Source organism: Strix uralensis, chromosome 1, assembly GCF_047716275.1.
Source record: "Strix uralensis isolate ZFMK-TIS-50842 chromosome 1, bStrUra1, whole genome shotgun sequence".
NCBI classification, from domain to species: Eukaryota; Metazoa; Chordata; class Aves; order Strigiformes; family Strigidae; genus Strix; species Strix uralensis.
Genome location: NC_133972.1, coordinates 56901588 through 56916347, shown reverse-complemented (window position 1 = coordinate 56916347; position 14760 = coordinate 56901588). Strand labels below are relative to the sequence as shown.

Below are 14760 nucleotides of genomic sequence, written 5' to 3'. Positions count from 1 at the left end.
AAACCTATACTGTGGTCTCCGTTACTGAACACTGACCCCGCTTTTTCTTTCACTACAGACAGATGAATTGTAACTACATGGTCATTCAAACCAAGCACTGGGCACCATGGGGAAAAGGCTAAACTGACACAGAAATGAAAGAGGGGAACTGAAAAGAGAAATGCGATTTCCCCCCCCCCCCCCTCCCATTTTACATACAGTTTAAACCTCAGGAATCACTGCAGCCAGTACAGACTGTGGATTTCTTCTTGCATGTGAAAAAATGTTGTTTTCAAGTTAAATTCATTCCCATGCAGAAGTCAAAAGGTACATTCTTTTAAATCTCATCTACATCTTGAAAATATGACTTTAAATCCCCCAAAAAGCTGTATCAGCTGTATCCTGTGCAAAATAAAATCCTTTACCAAAAGTGTATTTCTGTCTAAAATAATGTGTACTGTCATCATAGTTTCACAATGAGAGACTCTGATCTTCAACTGTGTTTGAAGAACAATGAAGGAAAAATCTAATATTCCTCATAGTCGCTACTCATAAACTACTAGGGAAAAAAATTAGATTTCTTACATCAATATCAGGATGTACAATTTATGTATGTACATCTAGCCATAGGATATCATTTATAGGACAATACATAAATGAGTTTTTGAACCTTATCTTGATTTTATGAGACTTGTTTTGACCTTAATCTCTGACCTGCTAATAGTTTGTTTATTAAAGTTTAACATGGCCTTGTAAAAAGTACTTTAAACAAACTGTAGCTAGGCCAACCTCCACAATACGGGGGAAAAGAAAATTATAATCTCAGGATTTGAATTCCTCCCCCTCAAACCTTTGCTTCACAATACAGACCTACCTGGCTAGTTGCCTACAGTTTCCATGGTTTCTGTTTTGTTTTCTCCCAAAGAGCATTTTTAATAATCATTGTTAATGAACGTGAAGCACACTGGGCAGTACACAAGGAATTCCCTTTTAAACTGCAATAGTATTCATACTTAATATATTGTATCAACCAGGATTTTTTGTTTTAAAGAGAAATGCATCATAAACTTCAGCTTGATGGCTAGTCTTTAATAAAACGAATAGGAGTTCAATACCTGACTCTCATTTATGCCATTGAAAATTTTTACTATAACCCCAAAAGGGTAACATGGATCCTGAAGGATTTATTCTGGTGTTTTAGAGAGCAGAAGAAAACAGATGAGAATCACCAAGGGTGGATTTCCCTGCAGGACCCCATCCCCAAGGCAGGCTGCAGCTGGGAGCCCACCAGCACCGCTCACCTCCCCAGGGCCATCTCCCAGCGGGGTCCAGGGGCCTGGAAATCTCACACAGGAGGTACATCATCAAGCGTCCTATTTGGGCCAAAGCAGAGAGCAATAAGGAAATTTTGCCAGGAATGTAAACCAGGGCACAAATGGATAACGAAGCCAATTTGGTCCTGCTTCGGGTCCTGTTTAGGCAAGGGGAGATGAAATACATCCCGTCTCATTCTTGTGTTCAGCCTGGCATGGAGCTGCTGACCAACAGTGCTGATACACATAATTGTAGGCTTTGTACTGGTAGCAGCTATTTTTATTGGTAAGCTATTTGGTTTTCAGCTATCAAAGCTTTTACAATCAAAGCTCTTGGGAATGCACTGCTGCAGACATCTCCCACTAGCTGATTATTGGAGAACTGAGTGGAAAAGCAAGGGATTCCTCAAGTCCTACATGGTTCATGCTATTGAAGGAAGCCAAGAAGCATTACAGCTTCTGGAGACAGTCTAGGCTATAACATGCACAAAAACGTACAGCAAATACTTTAATATGATTCAAATGAATATATTGGTAGTCTTACCCATAAAAGCATGTAAGAAGTCTTTCTCTACCATCCTTACTAATAACGTGTTTTGATTTGTTTTTAAAAGCTAGTCTGACAGTCTATTTTCCATGAAACAGCAGGGATTACTGATTACGTTCCATTTACTTACCCACCACTTGCACGGCCCTTCAGCATTTCCATTAGCTGTGCCCAGGACAAAAGCAGATTAAACTACCTTGCGTTTCTAGACTTACACTTCTTAAGTTTTGTTCCAAAGGTAGCTTCCCCCCCAGACTTGAGAAACGTCTCCAGCCAGCCAAGTTTTGCCCAGCAAAACTTTTCAGTTTATCTGGGTAAAGTGATTTTGCCCACTCCAAGATATCAAATAGCTTCCACTGAAATTCTTTAGTACCGATAATAGAAATGAAATCTCATTACTACAACAAGGCAAGAACACAGCGTGCAAAGACAAAACAGGACTACTAGCTCCATCTTTTTGCCTCTTCTGCATTATGACAGATACTTTGCCATTTCAATCTAATCCACAAAATTGCTACCAATTACTGTTTTCCTGGCACATTTTAAAATTGTCTTAGTTCTTATAACTAGCCACAGATACTTACAGATATATTCCCTTGTGAACTGCTTGTTTCCCTGTTTTTTTCCCCAATTTGTTACATTTTGCTTTTTTCTCTTTTCACTGTCTTCATTTCCCTTCATGGGAAAAAATATTTAGGGCATCCAAAAAGTCTTAGGAAACACCTCAAAGCACAGTTGTTTAAGTACTTTAACCCACTCAATTTTCCCATGGTGTTTTCATTTCTGGGAAACCAATCCTATGAATTACTAAATACTGCATTCTCGAACTTAACTGTATTCTTTTAGGTACGTGACAAATGAACTTATGTCATGTTTATGTATATCTAGACAATTAATCTTTCCTTCAATTATCAAATTAACTTACCTGCAAAAATACAGAACTTTGGAAGGTTATAACATCTTATATATTTAAAAACCAGCATGAGTCCTTCAGAACATGTTTAAACTGCATTCCCCTGCAGTAATACTGTTGTTTCTCCACACTGAAGACAGTCAGGAGGACTTAAAAGTTTTTCACTTACTGTTTAATGTTATGGTTACTTACATATTGACTAATGCTCCACTTAGTGGTTTGTGGCAGAATCCCCCAGACACCTATTTCTGATCTGCAGGAATTCCTGTCCCAGACTGTGATGCCCAGAAGGCGGCAACAGTAATTTCACTTCAAGTAGTGTGCCTCTTACTCTTCCTACCTTCAGCAATTACATGATTCATCCCCCAGGTTTAGAGGTTTCAACTCCTCTAATGCTGATAAAGTAACTGTAAGTATCTAACAGTGCCTGATGTGAGCTCGGTGTTACAGTTCAACTCTCTCTGTTCTTGGGACAGGTGGTTATTACACAATTGTACTCGATGAGACTTCCATCTCCCCTGGGTGTTTACTGATGTAATGCACAAAAACGACTATATGCACTGTTGATGTATGTGCAGATGAATAAACCGAAGAAAACTCGCTGGCTAACAATCCTGCTCTGCTCTGAAATACAAAAGAAAGATTTCATAATTCCTGATGTAACCTCCAAATTCAATGTTACCAATGATCTACACAATCTAACACCAAAAGTAGCCTTGCTGCTAATACAAGTGTCAGCTACTGGAGCAGGGAGAAGACCAGATTAGGTCTGCCTGAAAATGCCAGGAGCTTGGGTCAGCATGCAGGGTCCTGAGACGCCAGCAGAGCCCGTGGTGACAGGCACGGCACTGAGAGAGGTCAGGCGCGCGCAAGACGATCTCTGTAGACTGATGCTGCGAGAAACAGCTGCAAATATATGTTAGGTTAGAGATGCACTGGGGCTGCCTAATTATACAGACCCAATTTCACTTAAACACAGTGTGTACATAAGCTGACAACACAAACCAGCATGGATCTGCAGAATTAGATGTTTTCAATGCCCAGGAGAAGGAGTCGGGTGGCAGCTCAGGATTTTAGCTGCAAGGCCGAGCGTGAGGAATGTGTGGTGTGGTGCGGTGGGAAGCTCAACCTCCTCGCCTACTTCCTCGGCATAGGTGCCGACGCTCTGCCTGTGGGCCTTTTCCACTGCCCCAAGAGATCCTCTTCAATTGCTCCCCTAGATTTCCATTTTACATTGCATTTCAGCCTGACTTTCCTGGGAACTCACCTCAAGTCTTAAAAAGGGTTGATGAGGGTTGGGGTTTTCTGTTCAAATCCTGAGCATTTCTGCATGCAGGAGAATACATTACATCCACTCTTAACATGCTGAAGCTGTTAAGGACACCTTATGAAGAAGAAAAGCTGAGGGAGATAGATATTAGCAAGTGTGTTGAAGAAATCAAAGTTCCAGTTTTCCTCAGTTCCCCATTCCCCCAATTCTCTGAAGCTTTCCATTCATACCGTAATTTGTAAAAAGTTCATTGTTCATGTTACAAGATGAAGGGGACAGTGCCAAAACCTGCAATCTTGTATCATCGGATTTACCTATTCTTAGTAAGTCAAAGAATCCAGACAAATGCATTCCTCAGGGGGGCAAACAACACGTTCAAATGACATTTAAAATAATTGTTTTTTCTATTAGCAACTGCCATATAAATTCCTTATCTAATGCAATTAATACCAAAAATAAATGCTTGCACACACACTCATGTACTGAAATTGTTTGTCAAGGAAAATTCAGCTCAAATCTGAAATTATAAAAAAAAAATCTGAAATGGAAAAATTAATGTTGATTTGCAATCTATGTATTTCAGAGAAAACTCACAACTGATTTCTGGCCCTGCTTTCTTTTTCTAAAGGAAAATTCTTTAGAAAAGTTAAAGGAAAAATGTCACAGCCAGGACTCAGGTATCTAAGCACACAGATCTAGCTAATGCATGGTTTAGCTGTCTGCAGGCTTTCAGGAGCAGAGCGACTTTGTTTTGCCACATGCCAGCAAAACTGAGCAGAACAAAAAAAAAGCCTTTCTGATGTACCGTAATGACAAGCCACCACAGAAAAAACGTGATTTCATGGTCTAGATGAAGATGTTTCACTGAAATTCAGAAGTAGATTCATTGTTAAAACGGGGAAGCAGAGAATCAGGCCAGTCCTTTGTTCACTGAAGCTTGGTGTCAGGGTGACATGACCATAATTTCTCTCGATTAAGTCAATACTGCTGCTTTATGCTTTGTAGTGGTTATTTCTGTTCAGCTGAAGAAATCATTGATCCAAAGCCTTAAATCCAAGCAGATCTGGAAGATCACTTTATTCAAAAAATATCAAGATATACCTATTTTCCTAGGTTACAAGAATAATTTTTCTAGTTTCTTAAGAGGAGAGATTTAGAATTGGTGCCCTATAAAGCACCATTAAAGATTACAGTCTAACTGTAGACTAATTCCTATGGTAAAATGTAAGATACATACTTGTTGGCAGTAATAAGTAAGCTAAACATTTAACATTACAAATGCTGGTGGCGAGTTGGACATTTAAACCATTTTCACTTCTGTGCAAAGCAACTACATGAAGAAGTTAGAAGATAATTTTCCATCTCTGTTCACAATTCTGCTAGTGCTAATGCAGAATTACTTTAACTACAACAATGGACTTGGGGTTGCTTGTGTGTATGTCTGCAATTCTTCTCACCCTCTCACCCTGTGACTTCAAAAGTGTCATTGACACGTACTAGGTGGTGTCACAAGCAGGAGACTCTCTTTACACAATGTTCATACTGATGAAGCCCCACAGCACCACCAAATTCCCCCCAGCAGCTTTTGTTCTTAACACGTGCTCTTCTACCTTTATTTTTTTTTTGTAAAGTCTACCTCCAAATATTACTGATTCTATTCTAGTACTTTATAAAGTGTGCTAAGCTTTTGCATGCACAGGATGACTTTTTACTTTAAGGCCACAAAAGGAGCAAGATGTAATTATGTAAGTAAGGTGACCACCAATCCTTCCAAACACTGCTGGATGGTGTGTCAACACTAAAATAGTCCTGCAATTCTAATGCATGACATTCAAGATTATTTGGTGTATATATTTTATGTGTTACTTCTGTGGCATTTTGTTCAGTACAACCTGGTCTTCCTCTTCCTGGAATTTATGGCAGTACAATCTGCATATCCTGTCCTGTTGAAGGGATCCAATTATCCCTCAAACTCCTTGCCCAAGAAATTTATCATCACCACGCTTAAAGTATCATTAATGCTTTCTGGTATTAACACCACAGAAAATACAAGTACATTTGCCTGCCTTCATTTCCTGGTTTATTTTAAAACTATGCATACCTAATTCTGCCTCATAACCCTTCTAGCACACCAATCTTCATCTTTTTGGCCTCTCCTTTTTCCACAGAAGGATGCCTAGCTTGCCTGAAATAGATGAAAGAGAAGTATGTGGTCACAGGATGATCTGTATTGTTTAAATATAAGGCAGCAGGTGTATCACAGCTGCCAGTTCCCAAGATACTGTTTCCATGGAGAGTAATATGTACTAATGTCTGAAATAAAGGGGCATGAAAACCCAGAGGCAGTGAAGCAAGAAAACATACAGATAAGAGAAGAATTAGGTCTAGACTTAAGTGTGCTGTAGAATCTCTTACGTGAAGGAGGTGTCTTACTCTAACACCTGGTTAGTAAAGTCCTGATGTCACATGAGTAAGTCTTCACCTGCCTTTTGAGGATGTGCTTCACTGCCAGTGAATTCAAAGGGGGCAGCAGTGTTAGTTGCAAAAATTTTCTAGCTATAGCTTTACTGCATTAGTTACCACAGCACCCCAGTCTAAGTATAGGAGATGCAAGGAAAAAAGGTCTGAAAGTAAATTATGGAAGTACATTACGTAAATTATGCAAGTACATTGTGAAATCGTATTTCACAAATACAGTTTTCGACATTTTGTTGTTGTTTGCTGCTCTCAGACTGTAGACTCCATTGACATCTTCACAAAAGATACTGTCCACGCCTTGAGTGAGCTTTACAAACTCTTTACAGAGATTCCTGACAACTCATATGGGAAATGTAGCTATACTATCACCTGTCACCACACCAAGAAGCTTGCTTAGTTTAGCCTACCATCACCAAAGAGTATCTCCAGCTGTAACAGTTGAAAGTCTCCATGGATAATGCTGAAACACATTACACACAGTGTAAAAGGCATGAAAAAACAACTCTCTTTTCACATCAAATTGCATCAACCATTCTAGAAGGAACACAAGAAATACAGTCTATTTGTACTGCTCTGTCACCTGCCTTTCTTCAATCTGCCATCCTGTTGCTTCTTTCTTTAATGGGAAGAGCCTGATGACCCAGTCCAGGCAACAGAAGTAAACTCAAGCACGGCTTTCTTGGCTAATGCATTCAGCCATTTGCAAGCTGTGGTTCTGGGATTCCCCAGTCACTTTTTGTGGATTCTCATAAGAGGACCCAGAAAAGCAGGTTCATACACACTATGAAACAATCACTTTCAGCATCATAATCTATGTCTGCTACCACTTCTGGTTTCCTTATGATCAGCAGCTTTTCTTCTAAATCTTGTTTCCTTTTTTAAAGCATTGTCTCCTAACCGGTTGCTACATATCTTCTATTATTACCTTTGGTTTATGCAGCTCAAACTCTCATTAGGTTTTCTCAAGCTGTAGTTCAGTTGAAGAGAAAAAACAGAAACTGTAGAAAGTCACTTACTGCGCTTTAGGTGTAAATACTAACATTTCTGTATACATCTAGGTCACATTCAAAAAATGTGTTTATATTTGTGTTTGTGTTTATATTTGAGGTTTTTTTCTTAGAACTTGTTAGAGATGCTAAGTGGGCACTACACTGCAGAGGCAGGCAGATGTTTTCAACAACTGTCAATTCAAGCAAAAAGGAATAATATTCTGATTACAGAAATGTGTTTGAAACAGCAGCGAGGAAAGTGCTAAAAGCCAGGTCAAGTGAATTCCTTACTAAGACCACGCAGAAGCACAGAGCAGCATGAGTCTGCAGTGGATGTGCAGCACTTCAGTTAGTAGCTTAAACATGTCATTGGAAAATGCAGTGTTCGTTACCAACAAAGGATGACTGTAAATAATTTGTTGCTTCAGCTGTTAAGGCTTTGGGGTTTTTTCTGGTTCTGCCCTTTCAATTCCTCTATCCCCCCTCCCACGTACTGCTATTTTTATATATAGCCAACACTACCAGATGTCACTTTGTCATCTGCCACCAATACACCATCACCCTTTTCTGATGAGGTTTTTTTCTACTTCTAATCTTTAGGTTATATCTAAGGTTTCTGGCATTAGGAAAGCTAGGAAGTAGAGAAAGGGGTGTTAAAAAACAAAATCTGAACCAAGGCTCCATAAATGTAAACAGATCTTTCATCATGTTTTTAGTTTACATGATAAACTAAGCTAAATAAGCTAAGGGAAACTAAGCCATATATGCTGATCTCTCTCATAAAAATAAAAAAGATAAATAAAAAATACAATTATTGAAAAGGATACCATTACCCTGCTATGGGACAGGTTTTTGTATATTTTTAGCAATAGAAAACATGTACCATTTGAAAGACTGATAGGGCTTGTGGAAGATTGAAAAGGCAGTTTGACCTTTTTCTTCTTTTTGCACTTTATCATGTGACTCCAGTGTTCTCAGTGCCAAAGAACAGAGTCTGTCAGAATGATATATATCACTGACAAAAAATGAAATATAAACAAAAAATGAAATACAAACAAGTCTGCAGATGGAAAGAATAATCAGGGAAAAATCTCTGGGCTGCAGAGGGACGCATGAATAAAAACCCTTACAAGATGCCTTTTTCAAATATTTATCCAATTACCAATGCATAAATGACCAAATGAATGGCCCACTGGCTCAACATGTAAAAATAATTCATTAAGACAATGATGCTTGAAGGGACAGGTTTATTACATCTCCTACACCTTTTCGTTTCTGAGACGGTGACCAAAGCAATAATGAAAACCTTAATCCAGAAAACATTTACAGCAACTTTAGTTTCAGGTTCTGAAATGAAAAACACAATGTATTTGTGCTGTTAATTAAAACACTATTTGGTTCTCCTCCCTTCTCACACCTCGGGTGATTCTCTAACCTTGCAATGGCATTTTCCATACAGTAATGCTTAAAAAACTACACTAAACACAACATAATCCTAAACAATATTTCATTTTTAATTACATGGTATACAATACCTTGCAAACAAAAGACACTCATTAAGATTTACTGACAGGTACTGTATTTTTTGGCAACCCTGGAACAAACCAGAAGAAAAAGCAAAGAATTATCCTATAACCATGAAGGAAAGAAACATCCATCTAAATGTAGAGGATTCATATGGCAAAACTTAAACTAAAGAAAAAATCCACACTTACAGCAGATTTTTTTTTAATTCTTAGTGCAAGAAACATAACCAAGTTAATCACAGAATCAGTACTAATTAAGAATATGGAAAATTCTCCTATACAGAGGTAGAGTCCAGTGCACAAGGCTAAAACGATATTCAATAGTCTAAACAAGACTGAGCCAGGTTTTACGGAATCCACTTTTTAAAGTATCAGACTGTATGTACATACATACAATAAATAGACTATACAATCTTTAAAGTAGTTTAATAAACTTCACAAAAATTATAGTAGATGCATTGAGATCTTTACATAATCCAAAGTTCATACCTCTATCACCCAGAAATGGATAAAACCAATATTCCTGATATCAAGTAAATGGAAAACAGTTTAGCAAAGTGTTGATAAATCAAAATATTTTACGTATTTTTTAAAGCCTAAATTTATGCTTATAAAGGATGAATTTCAAATGCTCTGAAAATGTTCCTTTTGATACTATCTGTAAAGAGGTTTCAAATGCTGTGATTTGCATTTGTATTATTATAAAGACTTTCCTTACATTCCATGTTCAAGGGGAAAATGGACTTGGATACTCACAGTTCTGATGCATTGGCACAACAAGAAGTGATGAGAATTAGATTTTAAAGGCCCAAAGGACATCAGGAGAATTTATGGACAAAACCTTCATGTCTCAAACTATACAAATCACATTAGAAAGTTAACAGAAAACTGTTTGGTATTACTACTTCAATCCTGTCAGTGCCTCTCTGCCCAGAGGCATCGGATTAGCACTGCACTGGAAGTCAAGTGTGCATTTCTGGGCCCCTAGGTTTGCTACAAGCCCATAGGGCTTAATAAAACAAATATGGAATCTTTATGGTTTACCACAGTAGTGCATAAATCCGGGACGTCTGTTGCCATTCATTTCAGCGATAGTCGCAAAGAAAGGATTTCAGGGAACTGAGAGTTTCCAGCTATATCTTTCTAAACTGTGCAAAAATAAAAGGGGCGGGGAACACCCTGGGGCGTTATAATGCAAATATGCTTATACTGACAAGTTATGTTCTATAAAAGGTTCTTACAGATTCCAAGGGGGCAACAGCCACAGTAAGAGGGAACTACTAACAACAACAGAAGAGCATAATAATCAGGGTTGAAAATTATGTTCACAGTTCGGTTACTCTTAATTTCTACAAGCACCTACACTGAAAAACATGAGGGTTTGTATTTTAGCTTCAAAATCGAATCTACATGTGACAAATACCTTGTTAAGATTTCCATTCTGCTCTTCTACAGGCCTTCACACTGGAACAATTTTTTTTATTATTTTTTATTTTATATAAAGAGACTTACTTTGATTTAAAGTAAACATATAAAAATTGAGAATATTGCTTGCAACAATGGACCTGGAGGTGAAGGAATGAACTAGTCAGGCCACATAAAAAAAAAACCTCCCTCAAAATGAATTCTGCTAAACTTCTAATGCTATGAAAATCTGCAAAAAGGATCACAAGATCTGTTGCAAATTTCAGAGATTTGGCCCAAGTCTTATCATCATCATCTGAATACTTTAATAACTGTATCTTTATATTAAGGAAAAATAAATGATTCCAAGAACTTAGGAAGGCACACGCACCCAAGTATACTATAAATAAAACACATCATGAAATTACGAAGATCTTCTGATCCCTGTACACACTTTTGGTTCAGCACTATGGTCAAGTTCTCTCTTTTGAAATACAAGAAAAGGCATACAAGAAATATAACATATGCATAATAATTACGAAGAATAATGCTAATAAGACAGCTTACAGAGAAAAGTGCAGTGAAAAAACCCAATGCTATTTATTCAGGGGCTTGTGCTACTGTAAATACAGACTTCGTATTTGCTGCTGTGCAAGGGGAAGAATTTATCTTGGGAAGCAGCAATGAGGAATGCAAAAACCAACAAAAAATAAAAAAGATATTAAGAGAAACCTTTAAGATGGAACTCTCCCAACTTCATTCCTCTAGTGCACAGTCATCTGACTACATGGTTTGTTTTCATGCTGCCATTTCTCTTCATGAATACAGCACATTAGAAAATGGCACAGTTCTTAAATATTTTTCTGCCTCTACTTCAGTTTTTTGTTTCTTCTTCCAAGCACCTGATTTGCTGTTTCCTCATAAGAAAGGTAAAGCTCTTTGCAAAAGTGAGAAGAAAATTGATGCCCATCTTCTCTCCCAAACAGCGATTTCTCCATTTCTCCTTCCACTAGGTATTTTACTTGTGTGCTACACAATGGGGAGGCACTGTAAAGGCAGCTCGACAGATTTAAAAATAAAAAAAAAAAAAGCAAAAGTCTTTTTTCTTTATCCCCCCGCCCCCAGACCACTCCCCCCAAAATGGATGGATGAAACAGTACGTCCGTAGGAATATTCCAGTCTCCTCTGTTAGGAGATAATAGCAGGGGACCATCTAACCACAGTCAGATTGTCAGCACTGACTGACCGTTTCTTTGCAGCTTTCCTGAAGTCCTTATATTTATCTTCACACAAGCGGGAAATGGCCTGTAAGACAAAAGAATGAAAAAAACCCTCAATTGCATTGACCAGGCTGTACAGGTAAAATAAAACTACATGCAGATTTCTACATATAGGTACAATTACAAAAAGTCACTTCATTAAGCAAAACATGTTAAGGGCTTCTCCCCAAATCCTCTTTCTCATTTCATTAATCTTAAAAGAAAGAAACACACTGACATTGCATTGCCCACCACAGCTGCTTTTGAAGGACTCAGCATATTCCAAGTCTTTTCTTTACAGGTTTAACCATCAACAATGTCATGGAGGTAGCTGACAATGCTTACACACCGCTATATGGTAACTCACATATAGCACTTCACTCTGGAAGAATTGTGGAAAGCTTAACAAAACAATTCCAGAAATTGTAAGTATATTTAGAGAATTTATATCAAGGATGGCTCTTAATTTTTTTTATTTCCTAAAAAGTCTTGTAGCAATTATATTTTTCTCTTACAGAGCTGATGTTTACTTGACTTTTGGAAGGAGATGGTGATCCCTATGTGATCAGGCTATCTTACATGGTGCCAGTGGAAAACATAACTCATATTCAGAATAATTTAATTTGCATTAAAGATAGATAGAAATGTTAAAAACCCTTTAAAGAGAGAGACAAACATTATTTGAATGTCGACTCCTATTATACTACACTGGAGTTAACGTTTTATGTTTCTTCTACTGTTTTTAGCAAAGTTTAAAACAAATATTTATTATGGATCTCATATACACAAATATACTGTGTCCTAAAAGAGCATGTCTATTAGTTCATATGGTTGGGACAGACTACAGTTGGCATCAGTAGGGATGTTAACTCTGGTGATCAAACATGCAGAACTGCAGAGAAAACACTGCAAGGAGTACTCAAGGTCAAATTAAAAATGAAGATGAACTAAAACAGTACTTTTGTTTAGTCAGTAATACTTTTAAGTGGTATCTTAAGATAGGATGTTTAATGAAAAGTACTGTACAAACAAAACCAGTACAAGTGTTTGACTATAAAACAAGGTAATACAAATAAACAGCCTGACTCCACTGATCATCATTTTCTTTCCTGACCTTTACTTCCAGTTGTAGCAGTGAAGGAGTTCTTTAATTTTAATAGTCCTGCAAAGACCAGAGGCAGGTATGACAGAAGCACACGACTTGTATATCTGAGAGCAAGTTCACCTAACGCTTTGGTCAAGTCAGCCACAAAACACGGTTAAATTAAAAAAAATAAACCGAAAACAACACAAAACCTACCACCACCACCAAGAAACCATTTGCTACTTTTTAGTTGGAAACTAAATTTCCTTTTGTTAAGACCACTCTTGAACACAGTTTTCTTTCTTGGTGCAGATGAAGAGAACAAAAGAATAAAATAATGTAAATATTCCTGTTGCTTAGTAGTCCGTCACATAACTCACTTAAAACTGCTTAATGACATTTTATTTACTTTAACCAGGAACTCAATGGACTAAGAAAGTTTATGCAATTCAATCGTCTTTAAAATCCAATAAATGAAAAATGTTTAATCATGAAATAATGTGCCAAGGCATGGCTTGGCAAATAGGTGTACTGAGGTGGAGCTCAGCTTCTTTCAGCTGCCAAATCAGGCTATTACCTTAGGCATCAAACAGCCAGAGAAGGTAATCACTTCAAAATTTCCTGTTTCACAGGAAAATTTCTGTTCTGGAACTTGGTCGGACAAAATGAAATTTTGCTTGGAAGTGGGACTTATTATTTGGCATCTCTAGTCTCTGGTGATCAATCATATGGATAAGAAACACCATGACTGCCGTTTAAAGCAATCCTGTATTTAAAGATGCCTCTTCATTTGCAAATATTTTACAAAATTGACATTTGGAGCCTATTTGGCAAGTTAGTTAGTCAACTGTAGCATAACATATCGGGAAACAAGACAAAAGCAGAAAATTGTAAATATTTATTATTGTCCTTCAGTTAAAATAAATCCAAATAGCTTATAAACACCCTCCTGTCATCAGATATTTCTGTTTCTTTTATTGCTAGAAAAAGAAATTTTTGACAGTTGCGAATAATCCTTTCTCATATGAAATCAAAACATTCTTAAAAATAGCAACACTATTCAATCATGAAATTTTGTTGGACTCGATTGTAATATTTGTGATCAGCTACAAAATTGCATACATATATATTCTTCCATTATATATATGTGTACAGAACTAGAAGTCAGTTTCTCTGTTGAGTTATATGGCCCTGGATGAGACTGTCACTGGTGAATGGGGAGGGTAAGGAAAAAGGGGAAGGGAGAAAGGCAGTAGTAGTATAAATTTTGGCTGCATGCACGTGTTTGTGCAGGGCAGAAAAGCAGCTGGGATGGCTGTGGCTTCATTGCTGGGAATGCACAAAGGCACACAACTGCAAGTGCTGCAACACCCCGAAAAATGGACAAACCAGAGAGAACTTAGCAGGGACAGGACCAAATCTGGAAGGGTTATATATAAGGAAAATGTTAAAAAAAGATCACTAGAACAACTAGAAGTTGTGAGTTGTGATGATGGGGTTTCTCCTTAATTTATGGAAAATGAGAAGAAGAGCCATCAGGTTACTCCTGAAAAAAGAGCAGGGGAGTTTTGCCCTCCCTTCACTTCACAGAATCATCTAGGTTGGAAAAGACCTTGAAGATCACCTAGTCCAACCCCTAACCTCACATTGACAGCTCTCAAGTACACCATATCCCTAAGCACTAAGAGGGTTCACTTTTTGGCTAAGAGGGTTCTGAACATACAAAACATGCAGGATTGCAATCAATCACTGCGACAGTGGGAAGCTGAAGGGATATACAGACAGTTCTCTACTGTCTCTACTTGTAATTTACATCTTTTTCTCTTCTTTTTTATCTGTTTGATCTATGGAACTCTGTACTTTAGGGTCAAGAAAATACAGCATGTAGTTCAAAGGGTTTGAACTATGTGCTCAAGCGTTATCCTAACAATAAAAAACACAACATACAGTCAGTTAAATTGGGAGTGCGCTAACAAATGCTCTTACAAAATCTATCCT

General features: G+C 37.6%; 1 protein-coding gene across 2 annotated transcripts in view; it reads right to left on the bottom strand.

The window, feature by feature from the left end:
- Window positions 1-8719: 8719 nt before the first annotated feature.
- CCNY (cyclin Y) overlaps window positions 8720-14760 on the bottom strand; it is a 130382-nt gene continuing 124341 nt past the window's right edge. For both annotated transcript variants that reach the window (XM_074867782.1, XM_074867792.1), the window contains one exon: window positions 8720-11724. In XM_074867782.1, the coding sequence (XP_074723883.1) occupies window positions 11608-11724 (117 nt within the window). In that variant the 3' untranslated portion in view covers window positions 8720-11607. The remainder of the gene's footprint in view (window positions 11725-14760) is intronic.